The sequence below is a fragment of the Apteryx mantelli genome, chromosome 19 (genome assembly GCF_036417845.1).
Source record: "Apteryx mantelli isolate bAptMan1 chromosome 19, bAptMan1.hap1, whole genome shotgun sequence".
Classification (NCBI taxonomy): domain Eukaryota; kingdom Metazoa; phylum Chordata; class Aves; order Apterygiformes; family Apterygidae; genus Apteryx; species Apteryx mantelli.
In genome coordinates, this window is record NC_089996.1 from 7,744,410 (window position 1) to 7,767,582 (window position 23,173).

Below are 23,173 nucleotides of genomic sequence, written 5' to 3' on the forward strand. Positions count from 1 at the left end.
GTATTCCCCCATAATTGCAGGAAGGAAGAGTCCCTTCTCAGCAGATGTTGAGAGGTGGTTTGACTTTTTTCTGTTTGTAGCCAGAGGTCATAGATGATCTCCTTGCACCAATTTGCAAAACCCTGTAATGCTTCATCCTCTTATTGGGGAGGAGCAGTAAGTCCATCTACCCTTATTGCATGTAATAGACCACATAATTTCCTCTGTGTAAATACTGCAATGACTTTTCCAGCCTTGAAATTGAAATAATCTTACTTTCAATCAGTAAGCTTGGGCAGACATCAAAGCCTCGGTCTTTAAAAGCTCAATTTGGTGTTGCACAAGCTGTGGTAAACAGCAGAAATCAGCACAAAGTCTGGCATTTCGGAAAGGATGCAAGAACTGGAAGAGTGGTGGTAATTTCATATAAATTTGCAAGTAGTAGAAGTATAGTCAGTGCCTGGTGCCTATTAGCACTAGTTCAGAAGAATTCTTCACTTGGAAGAGGATGACCCTGGGAAAGAAAAAAAGAGAAAATAAAATATATGTTGGGGGAAGGAATTACTGCTATTGAGTTTGAAAAGGGTTGGATCATGGTCTTATCGTGAGGGTGCATTTTCTGACTGGCTGAGAGCCAAAATAATGGAGGGAGGCTCGAAGTTTCCTTCCAAAGGGCAGGGAATCTCCCACGCTACACAGCATGGCCAAAATAGCCTTGTCTGCCCTACGTATCGCATCCACCTCACACCAGAAATCCCTGGCTTGAGAGAGCTGCCACCAACAGGGAACAGCTTTTACTCTTTACAGAGAGTAGTGGATTCTGGCTGCTGCCCTTAAACTGTTTTATCTTTTCAAAACCCACTTGCAGAAGGCACTGTTTCCTCAGATTGTCTTTCAGGTCATGTTCCACTTATTTTTTGGTGTCTCAGTGAAACTATCTTTTGGCATGAATTAAAAAAAGAAAAAAGTAGAATAGTCTAAGCAGAAGCATCTAGGACCTTTGGAAAGCACAGGGCAGCATGGACTAAAGCTAAAAATAGTTTTTAAAAAAAGTAAAGTAGATGTAAGAATTTACTGAAAAGAGAGAGAGAGAGAAGTTGTATATAACTTTGTGTGCATGGTTATAAAATACAGTTTCAGCCAGGGCGAGCATGCCTGCCAGAGGAAGCAGGGGAACTTGAGCTTTTAAAGGAAACATCCCTAATTTAATGCCTTGAGCTGGGAACATGACAGCGTAACTGTAGACAAATCATTCAGTGTTGGAATATTTTTCTAATAAATTTTCCTGAACTGTGACTGTAAGAGCAAACTGAATTGTGCATGGATACACTTAAGGGAGAGCAAAGCAGTAGCGGTTTTGCTGCGCTATGATTAAACCAAAGACCACTGCTCTCAGTATGATGTCAGCTAACAAAACATGAAATTGTGCATTCCTAGGCTCACCGTCCACCTCTTTAATTACTGGAGGTCAGCTTTTGGTGGCAGCAAAAGGCCAAAGCCATAGAGCCTTCCAGAAGCGGCGCTTCCTCTCTAGGAGAAGTTTGCAAACAAAATCAAAACTCAGTAGGACCTGGCAGGTGGCAGGAGGTGTCACGCGGCAAAAACAGGGACAAAGTGCAAAAAAACAAGTCCCAGCTTCCTCACTAACAAATACATCCCAACTTTACACCTTGAGCTAACGTGGACTCTGGACTAGGAGCCAATATCGCTCTGCTAGACGCAGTCAAAGCTTTTGCCAAAGGGGAGCTGGGGCTGCAGGCTGTGAGTGGCTGCAGGGAGTCCCTCGTGCTGCATAAGGTGCTGTCACGGGCACAAGGAGAGCTTAAAGAAAGATACATCTGGGGCTGAAAAATCAGACAGAGGCCAAAATGTTTCATGGTGATTATGAGGGAAAAGGAAAGGTCACTGCATGTGCCAAAAGGTATGGACAAGTCGAGCAAAAGAGTTTATGGCTCTGTGAAGCTATATAGGCTTACAGGAAAGAGGTAAAGGAGTGGGGTCAGCCTCTCCTCACGACTCTTTCCTACCGTAGTCTTGCACTGCACTCACTGATAGCTAAAACAAACTTTGATAGCGTGATTCTCCACCCCTCCTTACGCAGACTGAAAGAGAAACAAATTTTATCCTCACCCCTACCTTGTGCCCTTACTGCACCTGAAGTCTTCCTCCCCCCATTCCTTTGCTGCAAGCGCTGTGGGAATTACCATGGAAAACACTCCTTTGTTATCAAGCCGCACTGCAAAAAATCACTGTTATGCAAGGGGTAATAAAGGTTAAAAAAAAAAAAAAAAAGGTACGTGCAAGTGAAACTGAAGCCTTAAACTCTTGCCGTCTGCAAATAGACAATTCCCAAAACTGTTTCTCAGAAATGTGTTCTTTCCCAAATGCCCAGATCCTTAGGAAGGGAAAAGGCTGGTAAGGAAACAACTTCTCTCCTTCTATGTTCTCTTCTTTTTTCAGTCTGTGAAAAGGTGTGTTTTTGGTATGCCTAAAAATCTGAACTGAAGGACAGTGGGCTTGCTTATGGTCTGAGAAATCTGATTTTCAGGAGAAAACAGATTTCCCCATGTCCTATTTAGCAGTGGAAAAAATAAGAATAGTTAGGGCTACCCTACTGCTTTTTTCAGGGACAAATCAAAGTAATCACAGATCAAATCCTAGATTTTATTTGCGATTTCTTTTTGTACTCCTTGGCCTCTATTATAAAAGGGGAAATTGTAATAGCTAGCTTCAGTATTAAACAATAATAATTCTGCTAAATTCTTTGTTTTCCTTTCTCAGAAATCTTTGGTTCCTGTTTCATTATTCATTTCATTATTCATCATTTGTTTCATTAATTGGCTACAGCCAAACTGCTTTTCATGTAGTGTTGTGAGTGACTAGCATACGCCTGCAAGCTGGAGCTGTTTTAGCTTTATTTAGGCCCTTTTATGCCAATGTCTGAGATGCTTCAGGAAAGTAAGTGCGTGATAGCTGTGTCCTTAGTCCAAACTGGCTCATTTGTACTGTCGGGGTGCATGGATACTCAGTAAAGGATGGTGTTTGTCCTGAAGAGCAAACAACCCGCCTCTAGACTGAGAATTCACAGTTGGAGATGTGGTTCCTATTTGGTACTGTTTGGGGAACACAGTACTGTTTTGGTAACAACCTGCCTTTTTGAAGAAATTCAGCTGTGGTGGTAGCCGAGGCTTGTGGGCATGGCTAGGAGCTCTGGAGCATCTTCCTAGCAGTCGTTTCTTGCGAGAGAAGAGCTACTTTTCTCCTGTTCTGGAAACTTTCCAAGCACTATCAGACAGTGCAAACAAGACTGAGCTGAAGATAACAACCTTGCATACATTGCTTTATTTTTATTATTGATATCTCTGCAGAGATGGCAAGTTTATTGTTCCAGTCTGATTCACCTTACGTTTGCAGCTCTAAATGGGCTGGCAGTGAAACACTGAAAATATGAGCAGCATGCGAGTCTGGCATATAGAGGGCAGGTTTTATGCACGCTTCAAAATAACCCTCCCAACACTTCTGATAAAACGAACAAAAAGACAGTTATAAGAGAAGCTGCCTGACCCTTGGTAAGGCACAAAAGCCAATTGCATCATTCTTCAGTAAAACCAAAAGTTGGTAAGAAAATGGTCCAGGTCTGTAAAAAATGTGTGGAAGTTTCCCTAAGGTTCAGGGTGGAGGTGACCCGATACAGACCTGTGAGGACGATCAGGCAGCTTTCCTCCACGCCTCTGTGTACATGCGTGGCCCAGTGTGAGGTGGTGATGCCAGCGATGTTTCAGCATGCCTGGACAGGGCACACGCCCGGCTTGCAACCACCAGCTAGTACTGGCTGGGTGGTGCCTCATGCTGTGCAGTTTCACTTTGCTTTGTACGTTCCAGCTGCTCCTTGATGCTTGATAATTTTGCTGAAGGTCCGAGAGTATCAAGATGAAGTGGGAGGCAGGAGTGGGATGTTCTCTGTTCCTCAAATTCTTCCGTTCCTCCATTCAGCAGCCGGTTGGAGCCTCACGGTATTAGCCGCTCCAAAAAGAGGCTCAACAGCTTGCTGTCCCTTGCTCGCTGTGCTCTCTGCCCCACTGAATCACCAGGTGTCCCAGGCTTTTCCTGAGTATACCTAATCACATGATTTCTGAGTTTGCTTACAGTGTGTTGCATCAAAAAAACACAAAGCGAGCAAAGTGCCGGGGTCCTCTGGCAGCCTCCTGCTCTGTCGGAGTGCAGCTTCCCTGCCTGTCCCACCAGCACAAGGGAACCAGGGAGATCAATGAGGCTGAGAGTCATAAACAGCGTCGCTGGTATGAGTGAGGGGATCCCTGGGCCGTGTGGCAGGGACGTAGAGCTGGTCTGTAGAGGAGGTTCACTCCTCTGGTTGCTGCGCGCGCGTCCGTTGCTGACCACGGCTCCCAGCGTGACCTTGAAGCCAAAGGAAATTGGGCCTCATCATTGCTGCAATTGATCTGTTAGGCTGGCTTCCCTATCAGTTGGATTAAGATCATTTCCTTATTCCCACTCGGTCCATCTTTCCTGCCTCAGGGGCAGTTTCCCTGGGGAAAGTAGCGCCTCGCAGGGTGCCTGCAGTGGGCTGAGCGCAACGGGGGTCTCATGTTCTGCTGAGCCCCCAAGCACTGATGTGGTGCAAGTGCTGAATAATGCGGCATCGGTGGGATGTGGGATTGACGGGTGGAACTGCTACTTTGGTGACAGGGATAACGCAGGGAACTGCATTCAGTGAATCTTGGTTCCATTGTCTGGCTTCTCTTGGTGAGGAATCAAATACCGTAAGGGCATGAGGGATCTAGCTGGACCAAGCCCAAGCCACTAATATTTCACATGGGAAATGGTAATTCAACGAAGTTGTTAAGCAAAGTCGCTGAGTATTTGTCATTGCAATTGCAGTAGTGTGAGAACTTCAGTGAAGGCTTTCATAATACTAAATTATAGTAAATATCATTGATATTAACAGCCAGGTCAGTAAAAAGGCAAATGCCACCTCTCAGAAAGCAGAGAAATTAGTCTGTGTGTAATAGTGTTCAGGTGAGAACCAGTGTAATTACATGTCTTTAAAAGTCTGGAGAAGGCACATAAATACTATTAACTATACGCCGCCAGCCTGCACGTAGGTTGCTGTGGGTGTGCTGATAGTGTAGGAATTATTTGAGTACAGATGCTGAGCTACAAACTACTCCCTCGCATCTTGTCATTAATAGTTATGCCTTATTGCATTATATCTTTGATACAGACATTTGCAGTACTTTTAATGAACTTCTTATAAAACATATACTTTATAGACTTTTTATAGCTTCAACAGTTAACTTCTAGACAATTAATGTATATACCATTTATGTCAAGTACATAAGTGTTTCATCTCAGTGAGTTTGCGAAAGCTTTTTACACTAAGCCTGGTCTTCTTTGTAACATAAAATATGAAAAGATAGAGTTTGTGGTCAGATGCATGGTCTAGAAAAGTTTTAGCTACCTTGTAAAGCTACAATTTTGTTTCTGTACGGAGCACTGTTGAAAGAACTTGTAGCAGCTGAGATTTTAGGGAAAGTGAAACGATTTCATATGTGTGTAATTCACAGTGCTTGCCATGGCTCTTGCATGAGGGTGAGCAAAGTTCTTGGAAAGTTAAATAACATGACAAACCCCCTCAGGCATGTTTGGCTGATGTGCCTGGGAGAGTGTCCCTTGGGCATCTTTCTGTTCACTGCATTTTCCTTAGTCTCTTCATCCTGAAGTTTCTGACTAGATGATTTATTTATAAGAAGAAACTGCTCAGGATGGTACCCTAGCCCAAGGAAAGGATCCCTGCTACTTGCACCTCATGGTTAATTGGGGTGGATAGGGAAAAAGTTTGCTTTGGCTGGAACAATGGAGATTGTGGGCCTGGGGTGTGAGCTGCTGCCCTCTAACTGAGAGGACAAGGGAGTTTGGGGCAGTGGGAAGCTGGGCTGACCAGGAAAAATTGAAGGAGGCCAGGATTTTGAACAAAAGTGCCTCTCTTTGAGAATAAGCTGATGGTAGGCACAGCCCTGTGCAAAGAGCACATCCTTGTCATCTGGGCGAGCAAAGCATACCTGCTGCAGGAGAAGTGGGCTCACCTTTTTCTCTAAACACTGCAATTTGGACATCAGTATAGGGAAAGGCCTTGTTAAAGGGTCTGAGGTCTCTAAAAAGCGTCTGCCTGGGAAGCAAGACCATCTGGATGCAGTGTACCTGTCCGAAAGAGCCTGAGTCTTATCCTGGTTGAAGGCTGGCTATTTGGGGGCAGATGGTGACCCAAAGAGCTTTGGGGTGTAGCAGAGCCAACAGCATGATCCTTGGGAGTCACAGAAGCGTGCTGGGGACCCTTGGAAGTCATGGCCGCGAGCCCGCTGTCAGAAAAACTCGGCCAGCCATCAGAGTCCACTTCTGCTAGATCCGTGCACCAGGGCTGGCACTAGGACTTTCTGCTCAGGATACATCCTATATGTATATCCTACATATAGGATACGGCCTATATCTGGTAAGCTTCCTGGTAACACTTTGAATTTTACTTTGATCTAATTCTCTCTTGATTAAACTGTTAGAAAACATTCCTTTCATCTCTCATTTTTGATTTTTGTAATATTGCTTTCTAATCATCCTCATCTGCCTTTCTGATATTTCTTCACAGCTTCTTTGTAGAAGAATAACTCAAACATGGCAATATACCTCTCCAGGTGGTACATAAGCAAATGATTAGAGACTTGAGGGATAGTGAAAACAAAGTTAGTTTTTCTGATCGAATAATTTGTTTTCTATTCCTATAACATTTCTTTGCATAGGAGTTATGGACAGATATTTTAAAGGATGATGTAAAAAATCTAGTAATGGAATAAAATATTTTTTGGTGAAATTACTTTCTAACTCCTAGTTTGGGGTGTTTGGTTTTTTTTCCCCCCCAGATGTGTAAGAGTTTACATCCACTAGAAAAAGCTATTCAGTTTAATTACTTTCTCTTATCAGTTTTGAATATGTTGTTTCTTGACTACATCAAATGCTCTCATGTTCTTGTATTGTAAATAAGTAAGAACACCTACGCCTTTTAATATATAGTGCATCCTATGTGTGACCAGTTCAAATTACTTCCTCTTTTCAAAACAATGGGCTTACATCAGGGATGAATTTTGGCCTTTTAATAAAGGCTTAAAAGTCTCAGTATGTAACTAAAACTTATAGCTGTCTGAAGCCAACAACACGGTTCTTAGGCTAACCTACAAAAACTCTTTCTGCCAGAAATAATATAGATAGCCCAACTGGTTTCTGTTGCAGTAAGTCACCACTGCCAAGAGATATTTATGACTGCTGTTTTTTGTAGTAGCATCTCTTATAGTTGTTCCAAGTAAAATTTAGTGTATATACTAAATCTCGTAAGGCACATTTGCCAGGGAAAAAAACTTCACCTGGTATTCATAGCTGATGTATTGAAGCCTGACTGGTGAGTTGCTTAGCAATAAAGATCACTTATGATACCACACAGATTGTGTTGTAGACCATTATGTCTTGCATTTCTGTGTTTTCTTCTAGCCATAAATGACTTAATGCGCTATTTTACTGACATTCCAGGTTAGCAAAGCAGCCCCGGCAGACATAAAAGGATAGGTTATGTAGATAATTGAGCTTTGGAGAGCAAAAACAGTGGTGAAATACACTGGGACCAATGCTGTATTGGGACAATGACTATCAATGCGCAGATTTGGGATAGGTCCCTGAGCCTTATTAAAACAGCTCTTTGCTGCCTGGATTTTCCAGCATGTGGAATAAGGTATGCGAAAAACAGGTAACAGCCCTTTGAAGGGTAAAGGGCCAGGAACCCAGAACACTACTTGTGGCCATAGATATGCCTAAGAAACTCTAGCTTCCTCTGCATTCATAGCATTTGATTTTCATCTCTTGTCTTCTGGTCTATTTCTAACATTGATGTTCTGGGTAAGTTTCTGGCCAAGGTTAACATTAATATTCTGGGCTGTTGTTTTTTTTCTGGATTAACAAAAGAGATTTTGTGATGTCAGGGTACATCATACAAAGTAGAAGGGGTTTTTTTGTTTTTTGTTTTTTGGTTTTTTTTGCCAAAGGAGAAAATTCATGCTGGAGGTTATAACTCTTGGAAGTTAAAATGAAGCTGGATTGAAGAGCAGAGTTTCTAGGATTATGGAAGTATAAATAGTCTAATAAGGACCCTGATGTTAGTGACATCGGTAAAACATAATATAACTATCTGTCCTTCAGGTTTGTTCTCTGCAAGCTGGGTGGGCTTTGAGGGCAAAACTGTGTAAGCAAAGAGGTTTTCTAAACAATTTAGGAGCCACACAATATCTTGCTTGTGATCTTATTTCCAGAAGCTCTTTTGCCATGGAACACAAGACAAGAAGGTCCTGCAGTCTGCAAAGAAAAATAAATTCGTAAGGTATCTTTCTGTGCTATAAGAGGAGGGGAAATTCCCCACTGAGGGTGTAAATTAATAACAACTTTTTCTATTTATCAGGCACTGATACAATCAAAGGATGCAATGCAAGCTATATTTGTAGGAGGCTGAGTGTGAAAGTGTCAGCATGGACATTAAGAGTTTAAATGCTCATAACATTTATTGAATACTGAAGTTCTTTGCCTGTTCTTGGAAATTACAGTGTAAGCAGCATGTGTTTCCTCCAGATTTCTGTTCCATGCTCGTAGAAGATAGGCATTTGCGGAAGTGGGTAATCACTCACAAGGAACATTGAGAATGAAAGACCACATGAGAATGGGGCAAGGGGAATTCAATACTGTGAGCCTTAAGAAAAGGCTACTCTGAAGCATCTCTCATGTGGTTCCGTGTTACCAACTTTTTGTACTTGGAAAATGACTTCTTTGCTGTGAAAAAATTAAAAAGGGGAAAAGGCATGGAGGAACTCTTTTGAGGCGGATGCTCAGCTAGCACATTGATGTCTTCTGTACTGATGGTTCACATTAGGACTTGAACATAGCTATTGTTCAGATGGGCTGAAATGAGGGGGAAAAAAAATCATCCTGCCAGCAATTCCCCAAATCATTCAATCTTCCAGAGGGTACAGACAGAACAATGTGCATCTCTGCTGTTGTACTCCTTGGCTGTGTTTGTTCCCTTCTGCTATTTGCAGCTGTCACACATTAAAACAGTGCTGGCCAACTGTGTTTTTCTCAGTGGCCAGCTTGGTAGTGATGGGGAGTTTGGAAATCACAGTGACCCTGTACTTTAAATAAATAAATAAATACAATTGATTCTCACCCAATGAATAAAAAGGTTCACCCTGCCTGCCTCACAGTTGAGGTATTGAGGATCTTGCTCAAAGCAGTCAAAGGACTGAGAAAGTTCACACCTGATCTCTGTACAGCTTTGATCCACATGCTCCTCTTCCAGGTGGCTTCCATAAGGTCATAGCTAAGACAAGCAGCAGAGTGGAAAAATGAACATAGCTGAAAACGTCTTTGGTATGAAATAAGGGGGTTCAGCTCAGAAATAGGAAGATGGAGTATTTTTTCTCCTTCCTTTGTTCTGGTCATTCCTTGAGACCACCTGCAGCCTGGAAAGGGGATCAACAAGTGAAATACCAGAACAAGGAAGCCAGTGTGGATTCATGGGGGGGCCAGAAGAACCATGGTCTCCTAATGGAGATGCTGTGTGCAGGGGTACGTGGCTGAGGCCTTGTGTTGCAATAGCAGTAATGCAGACTGACGCTATCATTACAGTTGTGTTTGCTCCCGGATGAAGGTGGTGAGTTACCAGGGTGTTCAAGCTCTTTCTCCACCTATCCACATTGCAAAGGTATCGGGGTCACGCACACAGGTATCTCCTCATACACAGGGCCTCTTTTAGCTTCTTTATTAGCTGATTGAACTGAAGGCTGACCTGTCAGACCTGCAAATTATTTTTAATGAGAACTTCCGGATTGTCTCAGTTGCCTGGGAAAAGTGCAATGCATGATAGGTTGGCCCCACAGTGAGCTGAGCCAACTGCTGCCACAGGGTCAAGTTGCATGGGTGAGTCTTAGAGATGTCTGCTGCTGAGGGGGAGATGCTGGACTCCTGTTCTCGGTGAGCAGGCTGGAGAGGGAACAAACAGCCTCTGTATGTTGAGTTTCCTGGGGGTCCTAAGAGAGCTCTAACACCCCCTTGTAATAGTGCACACATAGTCACACCACACAGTACTAGTGGTAAATTCTGGAGTCTTGCCCTTATTTCTTTTTGCCTTCCTTTAGATAAGGGCTGTGTTCAGCTTTGATCTCCCCTCAAGCAAAAGCGCTTGCTATGTTCCCTCCGGAAACATCGAAACCCTTCCAAGGGGTGAGGGGAAGAGGGGGTCAGAGCTGTGCTCTGACGGTGGATTGGGCAGAGATGATGTCTAGCCCTGTTTTGGAGGGTCGAGGAGGGGACTACACTGTCTCCCTGGACTGCTCCAGGAGTGTTAGGACAGGAAGTAAAGCACCTCCTGTGGCTGCCTTGCAGTGGGCCTCACTTCAGCTGCTCTCGGATTGTGGCTGGGTCTCCCTTTCTCAGAAATGAATCTGACAAAGTCTTTCTGAACTCATGCAGAAATGAAAACCCTTTCGTGCACTGCATACTTAGAAAGAACAAAGAAGTGATAATTTGACTGTTCAGTCTGAAAACTGAGCTAAAAGGCAACCAAAGCCATTTCCTCATCTTGCCTGAGTTTGTTTATATGGAGTTTCAGAGCAAAGGGTTGGGAGCGACTCTCCCTGCAGCTACTTGCTCCACTGTCAAACCATCAGGATCAGAAGAGTTTCAACTAGGAGGGTTGCATAATGGAGTTTTGTTCTGTCTCCTTGCCTGTCCCAGGCAAAACAGCCCAGTTGGCTTCTGGCCATCAGCTGATGAGTAGCACCGGTACAGAGGAGCCAATGGTTAGACTGCTAGGGGAAAAAAGTGTTTAACATGTAGGAGCCATGTTGCAGGACCAATGATGTTGAACGTTTTTTCTCAGAGATCAATGTGTTCTTTGGAGCAAAAGGAAGGACATTGTCCTTGAGGAAATGAAATAAGACAGATCTGCAAGAGAGACTATGCAGTTGGGCTGAGCCTGACTTATCACAATATTAAATTTTGGAACAGCTTCCTGATAGCTCATTATGACTTCTCCTGAATCATTTACAGGCAGCTCCTGGCCCAACCTGATGTCTTTTCTATCCACGGAGAATAGTGTGAGCTGCTCAGAGGAGTGGGAAAGTCTTTGATCTTCTGTTTCCTAGTAGCCTTTTCTGACTAATTCAACACCAGATCCTGGGTGTAGGAACCAAATATTAATCAGAGTAGGCAGTAGTTCCCAAGCTGGTTTATTACAGCACTGTGAGATCTTAAGCCCCAGCTGGAAACTTGACTCTTTCAGAATTCATGGGAACAGTTAACACTGTTTTTTCTAGCTCTCCTCTTATTCTGTATTTGTTTGAACCAGTTGTGAAGCTACCAATGCAGAAGGATGCACTAACTCAGGACTTCTCTGGCAAAACTACCAGGGACAAGAGGAGAAGGCCAAGCACCTCTCCTCCCTTGCTGTCACCCAGATTTGCTTGTCCCATCTCATTTGTGGAGTGTTAGTTGCTTTGTTGGTTTATTCTTACATTTAAATTAAAAAAACCTCTTAATTTATGGTTAGTTCTCAAAATGCTTGTTTCAATGTTATTATGGATTAAACCTCTTCTTGGAACTTTATACTGCACTGGAGTGCTTTGTTTTGCTCATTGGGTTTGCAGGATTTAAAGAAGCTGGATGGATAGTCTTCATGCATATCATCCTCTTCCCTCCTTTTCTTCTGTCTACTATATGATTTCTCAGAAGGCAAAATGAAAATCTGATTAGAAAATTGATGCCTACAATGAGTGGAAGAATTGCATTTTCTCCCTTCCTGGAGTTAGTTATGGAATGAGACTTGGTAGTATTTCTCCTTATTTCTCTTTGGAGAGACTTTAGCAGCAGAGGCATAGGGATCTTAATGGAGTCAATGCCTTTCCATTTCTTCAAAATATAGCAAACTTATTTGACTTATTCATAAGCTGTGAACAGATTATTATATGTTCAGTGACAAATTGCTCGAGGTGGATGGCTAAAATATAAATACTGGTTTTTGCTGGAGCCTGACTATTAGAGTTTTCTGTTCCCAGATGAAGAGTCTAAGCAGACAGTGAGTGGGTAAAGCCTGTCTGCCCTCTCATCATCTTCACTGGGAATAGGATGTTCCCTGCTGAGCTTAAGCAGATATCTTCCAGGATTGCAAGCAAACCACAAATTAGGAAGAGAGGCCACATGGAGGTGACTAGCTTCATATTTCAGATGCTGTGGTTATTTATTTATTTTTTATTTTTTAATCCTCTTGTCTTTTAATACATGCGAGTTTGGCAGCATGGACTATTTGTGAATGGGACAACATTTGTCTTAAATACAAACTTGGAGGGAAGTTGCTATTAAACAGACTGTGCCTAGAGCCAGAGGAGCAGACCATAATGAAAAAAATGCAGTTCCAGGACCTCCTGAGAGGATGGCTGCACCATTTTGTGTTTCGTTTCTGGAAGCTGATGCATTTGTCTCTTCACTCACTGATGTCAATATTTGACTTCTCCTCCAGAGATATGAAAGCATTTTACACACATTGGAGGTGATCCTTCTAGACCATCGTGAGCTCTGCCTAAAGAAAGGGTACAATATAAGGGAAATAATGGGCATTGTTTATGTTAGCCTTCTAGCAGCCCTGTGAGTCGCTAGAGAGAAGAGAAACCAAGGCACATCAGACCACCCAGTGTGAGAAATACTGCTGAACACAACCTAGAAGTCCTTATTCCATGATCAGAGGTAATAAATAACAGTTGCTCTACTGAAGAGAAACTACAGAGCAATTTAAAAAGTGGTCCATTGAAAAATTAATACAGATAGCACGGATCTCCGAGTGCTTTGCCAAGGCTGATGAGTTACTTGCCATGAGTTGCAATGAGGCTTTGGGAATTAGAGGGGTTTCCCTGACTTACTGAGGGGTGGGCAGACTATCTCCCCTCCCTCCAGTCAGGACAGGCATGACTGCTCATGCCGGGGTATGTGAGGGACACCAGTTCAGTCAAACAGCAGAAGTGCAGCTTGAAGCATGCCTCCCTTGGTAGGTATTCTTTCAACAATGATCCCTGCTGGGTATTGAGCCAAAATGTCCTGAGTTCAGTTCAGTTGTCTCCTGCTCTGGGACTGCCTTTGCAGCTGGCCAGTTGGTAGTAGACCCAGGAGCAGATCTCAAATCCAGTCCATTTTACATCCCTATTGCAATACCTAGAGCATTAGAATTAATACCCAGTTACCCATGAATGTGGCATACTCAATAAGCAGATTCTTGAGGTGCAGAGGTGGGTGTGACTTTTCCATGGTTTATAGCTGAGGAACGTCATGCAGCAGCGCTCAATCACCTTGCCTCGCTCCCTGGCACCAGGGCCCTGAACTTTGCCAAAGTGAAAGTGAAAATCCAGTTGCTTTTACAGAAGGGAAAATCTGGTATTGTTCCTTTTCTCCAGTGATCCCAACAGCTTCTGCATCGCATGTGCGGGGCTGTGAAAGGGGAGTGAATACTTCAGCAGCTGGAAAGCCTGCTTGTTCCCGTGGAGTCTCCTGCTGCAGTGCTCGTGCCCAGGGAGAGGGTACTTAAAGGCTTCATTGAAAACACGTCACTGTGTAGGTACTTGTACTGTGTTATTCTTTGTGAGGTCTTGTCTTATAGCTGGTCTTTTCTCTTACAAAGTGTTCCTGTTTCCCCTTTTTAAGCAAGCATTTAGGAATGTGCAGAAAACTATCTTTGGGAGAAGGGAAATGAACTGTGTATTTTCTCCATGAGGAGGAATGTCTATTACTTAGTGCACATGATCTCTCTAAATGAATAATAGTTTTTTACAATCCTGATTCCTTTTCCAAATATTTGAATCCTGAAGAGTCTGTGAGGAAGAATCTATCTTTACACACGGCTTTGCACACTCTTGTGACTGCTCAAGAAGTTGTCAGGTTTCTTTCCGAATTTGCGGTCTCTCTTGTAAACATGAGCCAGTTTTTAGCTTTCGAGTGTCTTTAGGAATGTAAAATCTGATCTTCATCAGCATATTTTCTCATGGGTAAACTGGTGGGGAAACTGCATCTGGTTTGCAGTGAAGACTTAGGGTTATAGGTAGTGAGTGTAAAATAGTGTAGTTTTGAGTGCTGGGCTGCCAGCTTTCCTGTGGCTCTGCACTGCTTTCACAATGTTCATGTGAACGCAAACCAAGCAGTGCAATTCTGTACAATTGTGAATGACCACGGAAGTTGTAAAATATGTCTGTTAGAGCATTTTCATGTAATTCCCAAATATTTTTCCCCATAGCCAATTAACCAATATTTTTTCTCTTTATTATCTTTATTTTTCATTATCTTAACTTTTCTTTTTTTCACTTAACATGTTTTGCCAATACCCTCTTTTCCTAAATTGCCCTCCTGCTCCATTTGAAGATGAAGGATAATTTGTCAGGAGGGTTGCAGTAAAAATCTTTGCAAGTCTCTTCCTTTTAGACGAGAAACTATCACCAAACCTGGAACTGCTTGTATGTTGTATTCCTTGTGGCTACAGCTAAGCTTCCAAATGGGATTTGTGGGGACTTTCATGTGCCTGGATTCAAAGAGAAACAAAACAAAACAAAAAAACAAAACAGAAAGCATCAGTCAGTAAGGATATTGGTTTTAAAGTAAAAGAAAGAAAACTAGTGAAGGAGTTAATTCTACTTGCCTTAATATGCTGCAAACTGGAAACAAATACCTCAGTAGTGTTTTCGGATGGTTGTGGGGAAAGAGGTTTGGAAGAACCTCTCTATGGAGAGGGTATGGTTTGCCTATTGGAGTTTTGCAGTTTTTTTGCAGCTCAGGGACAGTGTCCTGTCGGGGTCTCTCTTCACTGGCTTGTTGAAAAAGAGGAAACAAAGTTCACTCACAGGCTCACTGTGGAAATGGCTTTTTTGTCTTTTTCTATGGCTTTTGTATATTTTTCTTTATTGCAAAAGCTTAATGAAAGTTGTATTCAGCAGATTGGCAAGGTGAAACTGATTTTGAAAATAATACTAAAACTAACTCTTATCTAAATTCTGCTCCTTTTCCAGGAAAGAACTTACAGTGAAAAGAAAAATCTGTAGGATCTTCTGAAGCTCTTATTTTATTTTGCTACTTCCTTACTTCATTCAATAGCATCATTTTCTTCAAGCTGTTTGAGACTTAAGTCCTGTCCATAGGATACTTGGGGTATCAGATAAGCCCTTTCTGAAAGTTTACTGCATTATTCCACAAATACAGTTTTGCCTCACCATATAGCCATATATGAAAATGCTCATAAAGCTGCAAAGCCTTGGGATATGTGCTTAGGAGAAACAGCCACCCCTCCTGAGCTGCACCGCAGTCAGAGTCAGGAGGCCGGATAGTGCACACTGAAAGAAGTTGTGGGCTGGTTTAACTTGTGCTGGAGTTAGAAAATGCAAGTGGCTAACCAGAATATTGCATCCTGTTGCCTTCTGTTTTTGAGATAGGAATCTAATTAGCTTGGGCCCTTCCTGCAGGAGGAAACAACGCTGCTGCCTTAATGACGTGCCTTTGTGCCTGGATAAACACTGGAGCTCTTTGTGTGTTGCATTGTATTCACTAGGAAGTTATGGAAAAATGAAAAGGAGAGTTTCAGACTTGTACTTCTAAATCCCCTTTAAAAAAAAAAAAAAGCCTTGTTAGGGCTCTGCAATCTTCCCTTTTTGGTTAAATTCCATTCCTTTCTGCCAGTTATCTCAGGTTGGCCAGTTTGTGGCATCAGGTCTGACTTGGATGAAAGCTCATCAGCTACTTAGGAATGATGTGTCTTTGGTGAAGGAGGTCCAAATCCTTGCAGTTGTTACTTTACTTGTCTTTTGCTGGCAGCCAGTTCCCTGCTAGGGTCTGGCATAGTTTCGTTGGAGCTGTGTAGAAAACTTGCTTCAGTAGCTCTGCAGACTGAAAGTTTGTATTGCCTTGAAATGAAAGACAAACAGGCAAAAGTCTTTATGGAAAGGTTTTTCTGTCCAAAGTGAATGTTTTCATTTTAGATTTGAGTGTTCTATTTTTAAAGTAGCCTTAAAACTGATGGGAGAAGGTGGCCTAGATGACTTAAGACTCGCAGGAACCAGTGGAAGAGGAAATATGAGATCACAGCGACAAGGCAGAGGAAGACAGGGATTTGGCAAGCAGGTCTGTGGTTTTTGAAAAAGAAGAGAAGTCAAAGAGGAAGACTGACAGCGCAGAAAAGAGAAAGGGAAATGTCCTGTGAGCAGAGCTGAAGGAGGAGCAAGGATGATGCACTGAGACTTATAAAAGGGAAGAGAAAGCAGAATGAACAAGGACAGAGGACAGGGATCTAAGGCTGAAAGCTGCTGGGAAAAGTCAATTTATTGCCCTTAACCTGTGAACGCTGCTAGATGCACTGACTCTGGGCTGCGAGGACTGTATCCAGCCAGCGAATGTAGTCAAAGAAGGACAAGGTTGGTGATACTCCTTCGACTGGCCCGCAGGGGAGGAGGGGGCAGATATAACCAGCCTGCATTTGGGAGAACAGAAAGGAGAAGGCTAAAGGGAGCATTGTGTGAAACAGCACTGATGGAGCTGGTTTTGGGGGGTGCGGGGAAGGTAGGAAATATCCTTAGATATATAGAAAGAGGACAAAAGAAGCAGCTCTGCTCATTTGAAAGTCTGGCTCTTGTTAACATGCTGTGGGGACAGAATAAAAACTTGCAAGGTTGTGCAAGTGAGAAGGAAAATGTGTAAAATGGAAGAACTGGTCCCTCGTGTGGTGCAAAGTGGAAACAGACTGCACCGCTGTGGCACCCCGCAAATCGGAAAAGCAGATCTCAGCGGCGTTGCCAGGCTCAGGCTCTGTGTGGAGGTGCTGAAAGCTCCAGCTGATCAGCAAGGGCCGGAGATTTTATTTCAGGGGAAGTATTGCAACTGGTCTCTCCTATTTCCATGTGTTCTGGAAGCTGGAAGGGCTGGGTTTGCTGGTGTTGGTCCTCCTGCCTAATGTGCTTCTGGGCATCAGGGTGGGATTCGCCTGAATTAGCACAACTCAGCACAGATAAGCAGTTATTAATTCTTGCTGAGGAATACATAATCTTATCTTTAAAACTCACTCAATGTACTTCTCAGGCCATGATGAATCAACAGTAATTTTAGCGAAAACTTTTAATGAAGAGCTCTACACAGCAAAGCAGTGTGGTGGTGGTGGTGGTGTTAGTGGTTTTTTTCTTCCAGAAGTAGGCTAGTGAGGAAAGCTAAATGAGTTTTCAAGGAGATTTTTTTTTTTTCCCCTTTTGGGAAAAAAAAACAACTTGTGTTTTACTAAAACACATTTCACAAATTCATGACAATTTCATTGATATGATCCAGGACACCTTTTTTTGACTAAATTCAAACACACTCTTTAAAAAAATAAGCTTTTTTGTTTCTTGTTTTTAATTTGAAGGGCTATTTCACATCAGTTCATTTTAATTAAAAGTAAGATTTAATTTGAAACTTAATGTTTCACGTCAGGTCAAACAAAACATTCATTCAGTACAAGATATCTTTCTTGGGTTTTTTTTGTGTGTGTGTTTGGAGGTGTCAGCAAATCAGGAAGTTATTTGTTTGCGTGTGCTACTAAATGATGGGTGTGGGGCCACTGCCTTGAGTCACCTGGAGGACTCGGACCTGGAGCATCCTGCCCACCAGGGTAGGGAGGGATTTCCCATTCTCTGCAGAAAGAATATGTGGTTTCTACTGCAGAGGTGCACCCACTGCTGGAAAGAGGGGTGGGTTTGGCATTTGCAAGACATTTGTTGGCCCAAAAAAATCAGATTCTGTCTTCTGAACCCCAGCCCCAACTCAGGGTGTAAAAGCAGCTGAGCACCATGAGATTTTCTTTGCCTTTATTCCAGGTTTCTTGGATCAGAGAAGCTTTGCAGCACTTGGCCTGGGAATTGTTTTCTTCTTGACTGGAGAAAGACAAAACAAAAGGAAAAGGGTAATGAATGCTAAAATTGTATTTAATGTCCCAGCAGAGATGTGACTGTAATGAGAGCCTGGTGATCCTGCCCAGGGATTGGGGTGGAGGATCGAGGAGTGCGTCCAACCCCAGTGGAGCCAAGCACCCAGGACGGCCTGATGGATTTTCTCCCCTTCACGCGTTTTTGTTTCCTGCTGCTGACAGTTTCATCTGCCTTTCTAAGTGAGTCTCCTTGTTTGATCGCGTGAGTGGGCCCCCTGAGCCCTGCATGCTTCTGGGCACTTCAGCCAGTCTGCTTGTGCCTTTTGGCTTGTCTGGAAAATTGTTGCCTCTGGGAATACCAAACTGACTCAGCAGCAGTGACCTGGGACACTAAACCCAGCTGCAGTCTGGGAGCTTCACTTGTCCTGGGATGTGGATATCTGCTGGAGATATACCTGGTAGGATTGTGCCGAGGATTTCTGGAAGGACAGAAAATGAGAAGGAACGATTCCTTTGGGTCTGGCTGGGCATACAACCCCTTAGCTCAACGAGGGCTCCCTTCCCGAGCTGCCAGCTTCCTAGTCCAAACCCCGGCGGCAGCAGTGGCAGGGGTATTTCATATCATATTTCTACCCCCAAAATTCTTTTGGGGACTGGGCCCAGTACCTTATAAAAATTGCCCATGGGCAGACAATGTCTCCTAGGTGGGGACTGGATTTGTGCCCCCCAAATAGTCCCATTCTCTAATACTAAAATGTGGTGAGCAAAATGCTAGAAAAGATTTTTTTTTTCTGTGTTTTCTCATGCAGCTACTGCTATACCCAGTGGTGACCCTGCTCAGGGGACAAAAGGCTCTTCCTTTAGCAGCACAAATGTGACAGTCTATGACTGCAAGCGCTGTGGTATCAGAGTATGCGAGTTATCCAATTTCAGTTGCTGTGATGTAATCGGTGAAACACGAAACAAGATGTTTTCAAATGAAGTAATTCAGCTGGTGGCCGAAGAAACACATATCACTGTGTGCTTTCAGCAAGAAGATACTTCTCCAGAAGGAATTTACACCATCTTCTGGGTGAAAGCCGAGGGAATGGGATATTCATGTGGCAGCCTGGAGGCTAAAGGTATGGTCAGCTGGGAACCTACCTCTGAACAAACTGAAAAACATATTTCCAATTATGAAACAAAACTGTTATGTATTTGGGCAGACAGTGAGGTTAATGAGGCAACTAAGTTGTTAAGATGAGTATTTTAAGAAGAAAAGACATAGTTATTTACAAAAATAAATGAAACGCTTTCAGGTCAAACTCTACTTAAAAGTACATTGGTAGGGATCCAGATAAATACACAAGTTACCCTGATATAATGTGTTCAACCTAACAACTGCTTGTGTGTTTCATTTCTGACCACACTAAACATCAACCTTCTGGCATTTATGCTTCCCACTGTAGAATATCTACCTGAGAACAATCAATAAGTTAATGTATTGTAGTATAAGCTTTATCTTGAGAAGAAACCTCCAGCCCTGTCTCTTCTGCTTACTCAAGTGAAAGGACAAAGGCAGACCTATTTTCCACGTCTTAGGCCAGGAATAAGTTATATAATATCACAGAAGCATGCAGGCTAGGAGTGAGATGCACCCTGTGAGACATTTATGCAGCTGCTCCTCTTGTTTGCTTGCAATGCTTGGTCCCTGTGGGTAAATGGAGTGTACAAAAACATTGTCATAATTATTATTTCAATAGAATTAGAGTGGTAATGAAAAGCTTTTTACAAATCTTTTGGTGTTCTTAATTAAGTGTAAAAACGCTTTTTGCTTTCTTCTAATTTGAAGATTTTTCATTATGGGCTCCTAGACCAGTTCATCAGCTGGGGTAAAAAGAAAATTTGAACAGTTAAACTGATCTGAACATTTGTTGAACAAAATACAATTGTAGCCATTTCAACCCTTTTTTGGTAAAGAGACAATCCACCTGCTTAAGCTATAACCCTTGATTAAATATCTTATGAAGGGTTGATATTTATAGTTAACACTTGTTTTACCTTTCTGCTTCCCCAGAGAATAGGAAGGACATCATCATTACAGAGTGGAAAAAGACTTGCTGTACAGCAGACGTCCAGCCCGAAGTGCCCAACAGTTCCTTGAATTGCTACAGTGATCTGCCAGGCAAAAAGGGTAAAAGCTTATCGCTCCTCTTTGCAGATGGAAATGCCGTTGGTTAGTCCCTCCATGTGTTCATTTGGCATTAGCTCTGAGAGAGTTTTGCCCAGGCAGCTTGCTGTAAACATGGTTTACAGGTTTTGGGGATGTACTGTACATTTGCACCTTGGACCCACACATGCCAAATTGATCCAAGCTCAGAGAGGTCACCCTGGCCCGTGTACATGTTGAGTCCTGGCCTGGACACAGGTATAGGCTGCGGTGTGTATTTCCCTCCACATCCTATAGGGTGCAAGGACGTTGAGAGAAGGGGCAGTGAAGGCACTTAGTGGGCGTGCAGCAAGTTTCAGACAACTCCATTTACCAGTAAGGGATAAATGAGGTTTTTCCTCCAGACTAAGAGGACGTTTGTCACATGCATTTATTTTTATACTCAGATTTGTTCATTGGTAGAAATGCCTACCATTTTTCTTCAGTTATGGTCAAATGGGGAGTCTTTGCTTGAGACAAGTGCATTAAACACTGTCTGGCTTCTTCTGTGGAGAAACCTTAGTGTAGGTGTATATTGCTTCAGTTTTTTGCTGTTTTTTTGGGGGGTAATTTTTGCATGCATGCTGGAAAATTCTATTAATTACTTGTCTTCCAAATTATACCAGTATTAGAGTATTTTTTTTCTAGTTATTTATATGTTTAAATTCTTTTTATTTAAGGCTCTGAAAAACTGGTCAAACCTGATTTCTTTAGTGGCCTTTGAACACATCAGGAAGGATATATTACCTAGCTGAATGTCTTGACTTTATCAGATCCCTCTTCCTGGCATGTGCACTGTCCAGACGCTATCCAGAACAATGCCATCCTGAAGAGTGTTTTTCCAGCCTTTCTTTTCCACTGATTGCAACTCTTGTTTTAGCAAAACACTGGCTTCCAATAAGATTACTAAAAGTCTTCCGCAGAGCTCTTGACTTTCTTCCATTTTCAGGATACAAGGTCTTGCACCTCTTGTTTTTGATCACATCAGATAAGAGATCAATTCAAAGGTGTCTGTTGTGGTGGGGAGTCAAGAATCAGTCCTGAATGTGAATAGCGTCATTATTTTGTTACAGGTATCTCCATTAAGGCATCTTAAGCCAGAGACTATTTGTTCTCTACTCTCATTCATCAGTTCCTCATTATCAGCTTTTGTGAGGTACATTTGCAGAAGTATCAGGCCCAATTCTTCCTAGCAGCTCTTTATGAGGCAGGCTTATGTCTTGGCACGTCTGCTTGATTCACTTGGATTCTTTATTTTTTTCTACCCTGCAGGTTTCTTGTCATCTTCGGTCAGCAAAGAAGGCAACTTTGACATCACCACCGTGTTTGTGGCTCTTGTGGGCTGTGCTGTAGTACTGGTAGTGTATTGTGTTCTAAAAAAAATGAAACCATACAGTCAGACAAAATGCATGTTTCCTATGGGTAACTTGGCTTAGAAGCAACACTTGTAGTGAAAAAGGTAGCATACACAGTTTTCTTTCTGGATCTTGTTTCCATTAAATTGTTTTTGCAGTTGCTAAATGATGTTGACTGTGAAGGGGAGGCTGGGCTAACAGCTGGTCTGAATTCCACCTCTGCATCTGGCACCACGGTGCAGTGCCCAGTCATCTGGCTTCGTCAGGAAAAAGACACACAGAATAAATTTCCTCCTTGCTAAAATAATACAGCCAAGTGGTTGCACCTCTCAGCCTTACCTCAACATCATCTAATTCCTTAGAGTAGTCTCAGATTGCAACATTGCAACCCAGAAAGCAGTGCACAGGCTATGGCAAATACTGGAAGTGAGGTGTGCTATGTGGCTTTCCAGTAGTGACATATCACTGCCCAGGGGGGTGTTTGTTCTGCAGACTAGTATGCATGGAAAAGGCTGGGATAGGTTCTACAGAGTAAATAGGGAGTTGTGTGGATAACATGTTTTGGAAATAACTGCTTTCCTCCACTGCACCTTCCTCCACTCTTTGCTGTTCCTCCATGACTGCAGTATTCTTAAATTGAGTTAATGTTAAACCATATCTTACTTTGGAAATTGTCTGCAAGCCTTATATGTTAGTTTTGATTCTTCTAAGTAAATCCTTGCTAATGCTAGTATTTTCTTGGGTTTTTTTTTCCTAGGACCACTCATAGTGCATAATCACATTTTTTATAGGTAAGAGAAGACTTTTCAATATCTGGCTTAGTTATGGTAAATGATGAAATTGCATTACTACGGCGGCATGAGGTTGTTAAATGAAGGACTAGAAGTGTTTACTAAGACAATGTTTAGTGGATGTCCATTTCCTCACTGCAGCAAGGCTGTGCCAATACATTTTAATCCCACAGCTCCAGTCCTATGCCCATACATGACCCTACAGTGGTTCTCATACTCATGTGTTAATCATTTGCATGCTCCTTCAGATACCCCTTGACCTGGACCTGCAGTTTCCTTCCCTACATCCTGGAGCCAGCTTTTGAGTTTCTGGGACCCTGTGTAATGCCAGCAACTGAGATATTTCATCTCAGTTACTAAACTACCCAATCTTTCATCAGAAGCAAACACTCTTTGTTGCTTTTCCTCTGGTGGTTGCTTGCATGGGTGCAAGTTCACCCATCCAAACCTGAGAGTCCAAGAATTAAATTTCTGAGTTAGTTTAAGGTTAACTAGTTGGTTAGAAGATAGTTAAGGTTTAAGCTTTTTATCTTAAGCTCCCTTTCTAGTGAATGGAGACCAACAGCTGTCTTGAAGGTGATTAATCTCATCTTAAAATATGTTTTAAGAGGGACAGATGAATTGCCCTGTGAAGGTGCCTGTTTCTCTCTGGTTCCTATAAAGGAAGCCAATGATAATAAGCTGAGACTTTTAAATATCTACAGTTAGATGAAACACATAGCCATTTGTGAAAAATGTGATTTGCACACATGCTTGCAAAAACCAGTGAAGACCACACAACTGTAGTCTCAGTGCAGTTGCACTATTAAGACATATCATTGTGTTGCAACAGTTCAGATAACCTTGA

General features: G+C 42.6%; 1 protein-coding gene across 3 annotated transcripts; it reads left to right on the forward strand.

Annotated features, from left to right (window-relative positions):
- The first annotated feature begins 2,360 nt into the window (after positions 1-2,360).
- On the forward strand, positions 2,361-22,255 carry LOC106490799 (uncharacterized). 3 transcript variants are annotated; one of them, XM_067308393.1, is made up of 5 exons: positions 2,361-2,394; positions 18,063-18,232; positions 18,802-19,113; positions 20,049-20,165; positions 21,453-22,255. In XM_067308393.1, the coding sequence occupies exons 2-5, from the start codon at positions 18,169-18,171 to the stop codon at positions 21,614-21,616; spliced, it is 657 nt and encodes a 218-aa protein (XP_067164494.1). In that variant the 5' UTR covers positions 2,361-2,394; positions 18,063-18,168; the 3' UTR covers positions 21,617-22,255. The 3 variants fall into 3 exon arrangements, with proteins under 3 accessions (XP_067164494.1, XP_013805758.2, XP_013805759.2); XM_013950304.2 differs by lacking the exon at positions 2,361-2,394 and adding an exon at positions 13,504-13,677 and having other exon boundaries at positions 18,066-18,232; XM_013950305.2 differs by lacking the exon at positions 2,361-2,394 and adding an exon at positions 16,390-16,514 and having other exon boundaries at positions 18,066-18,232.
- The last annotated feature ends 918 nt before the right edge of the window (positions 22,256-23,173 follow it).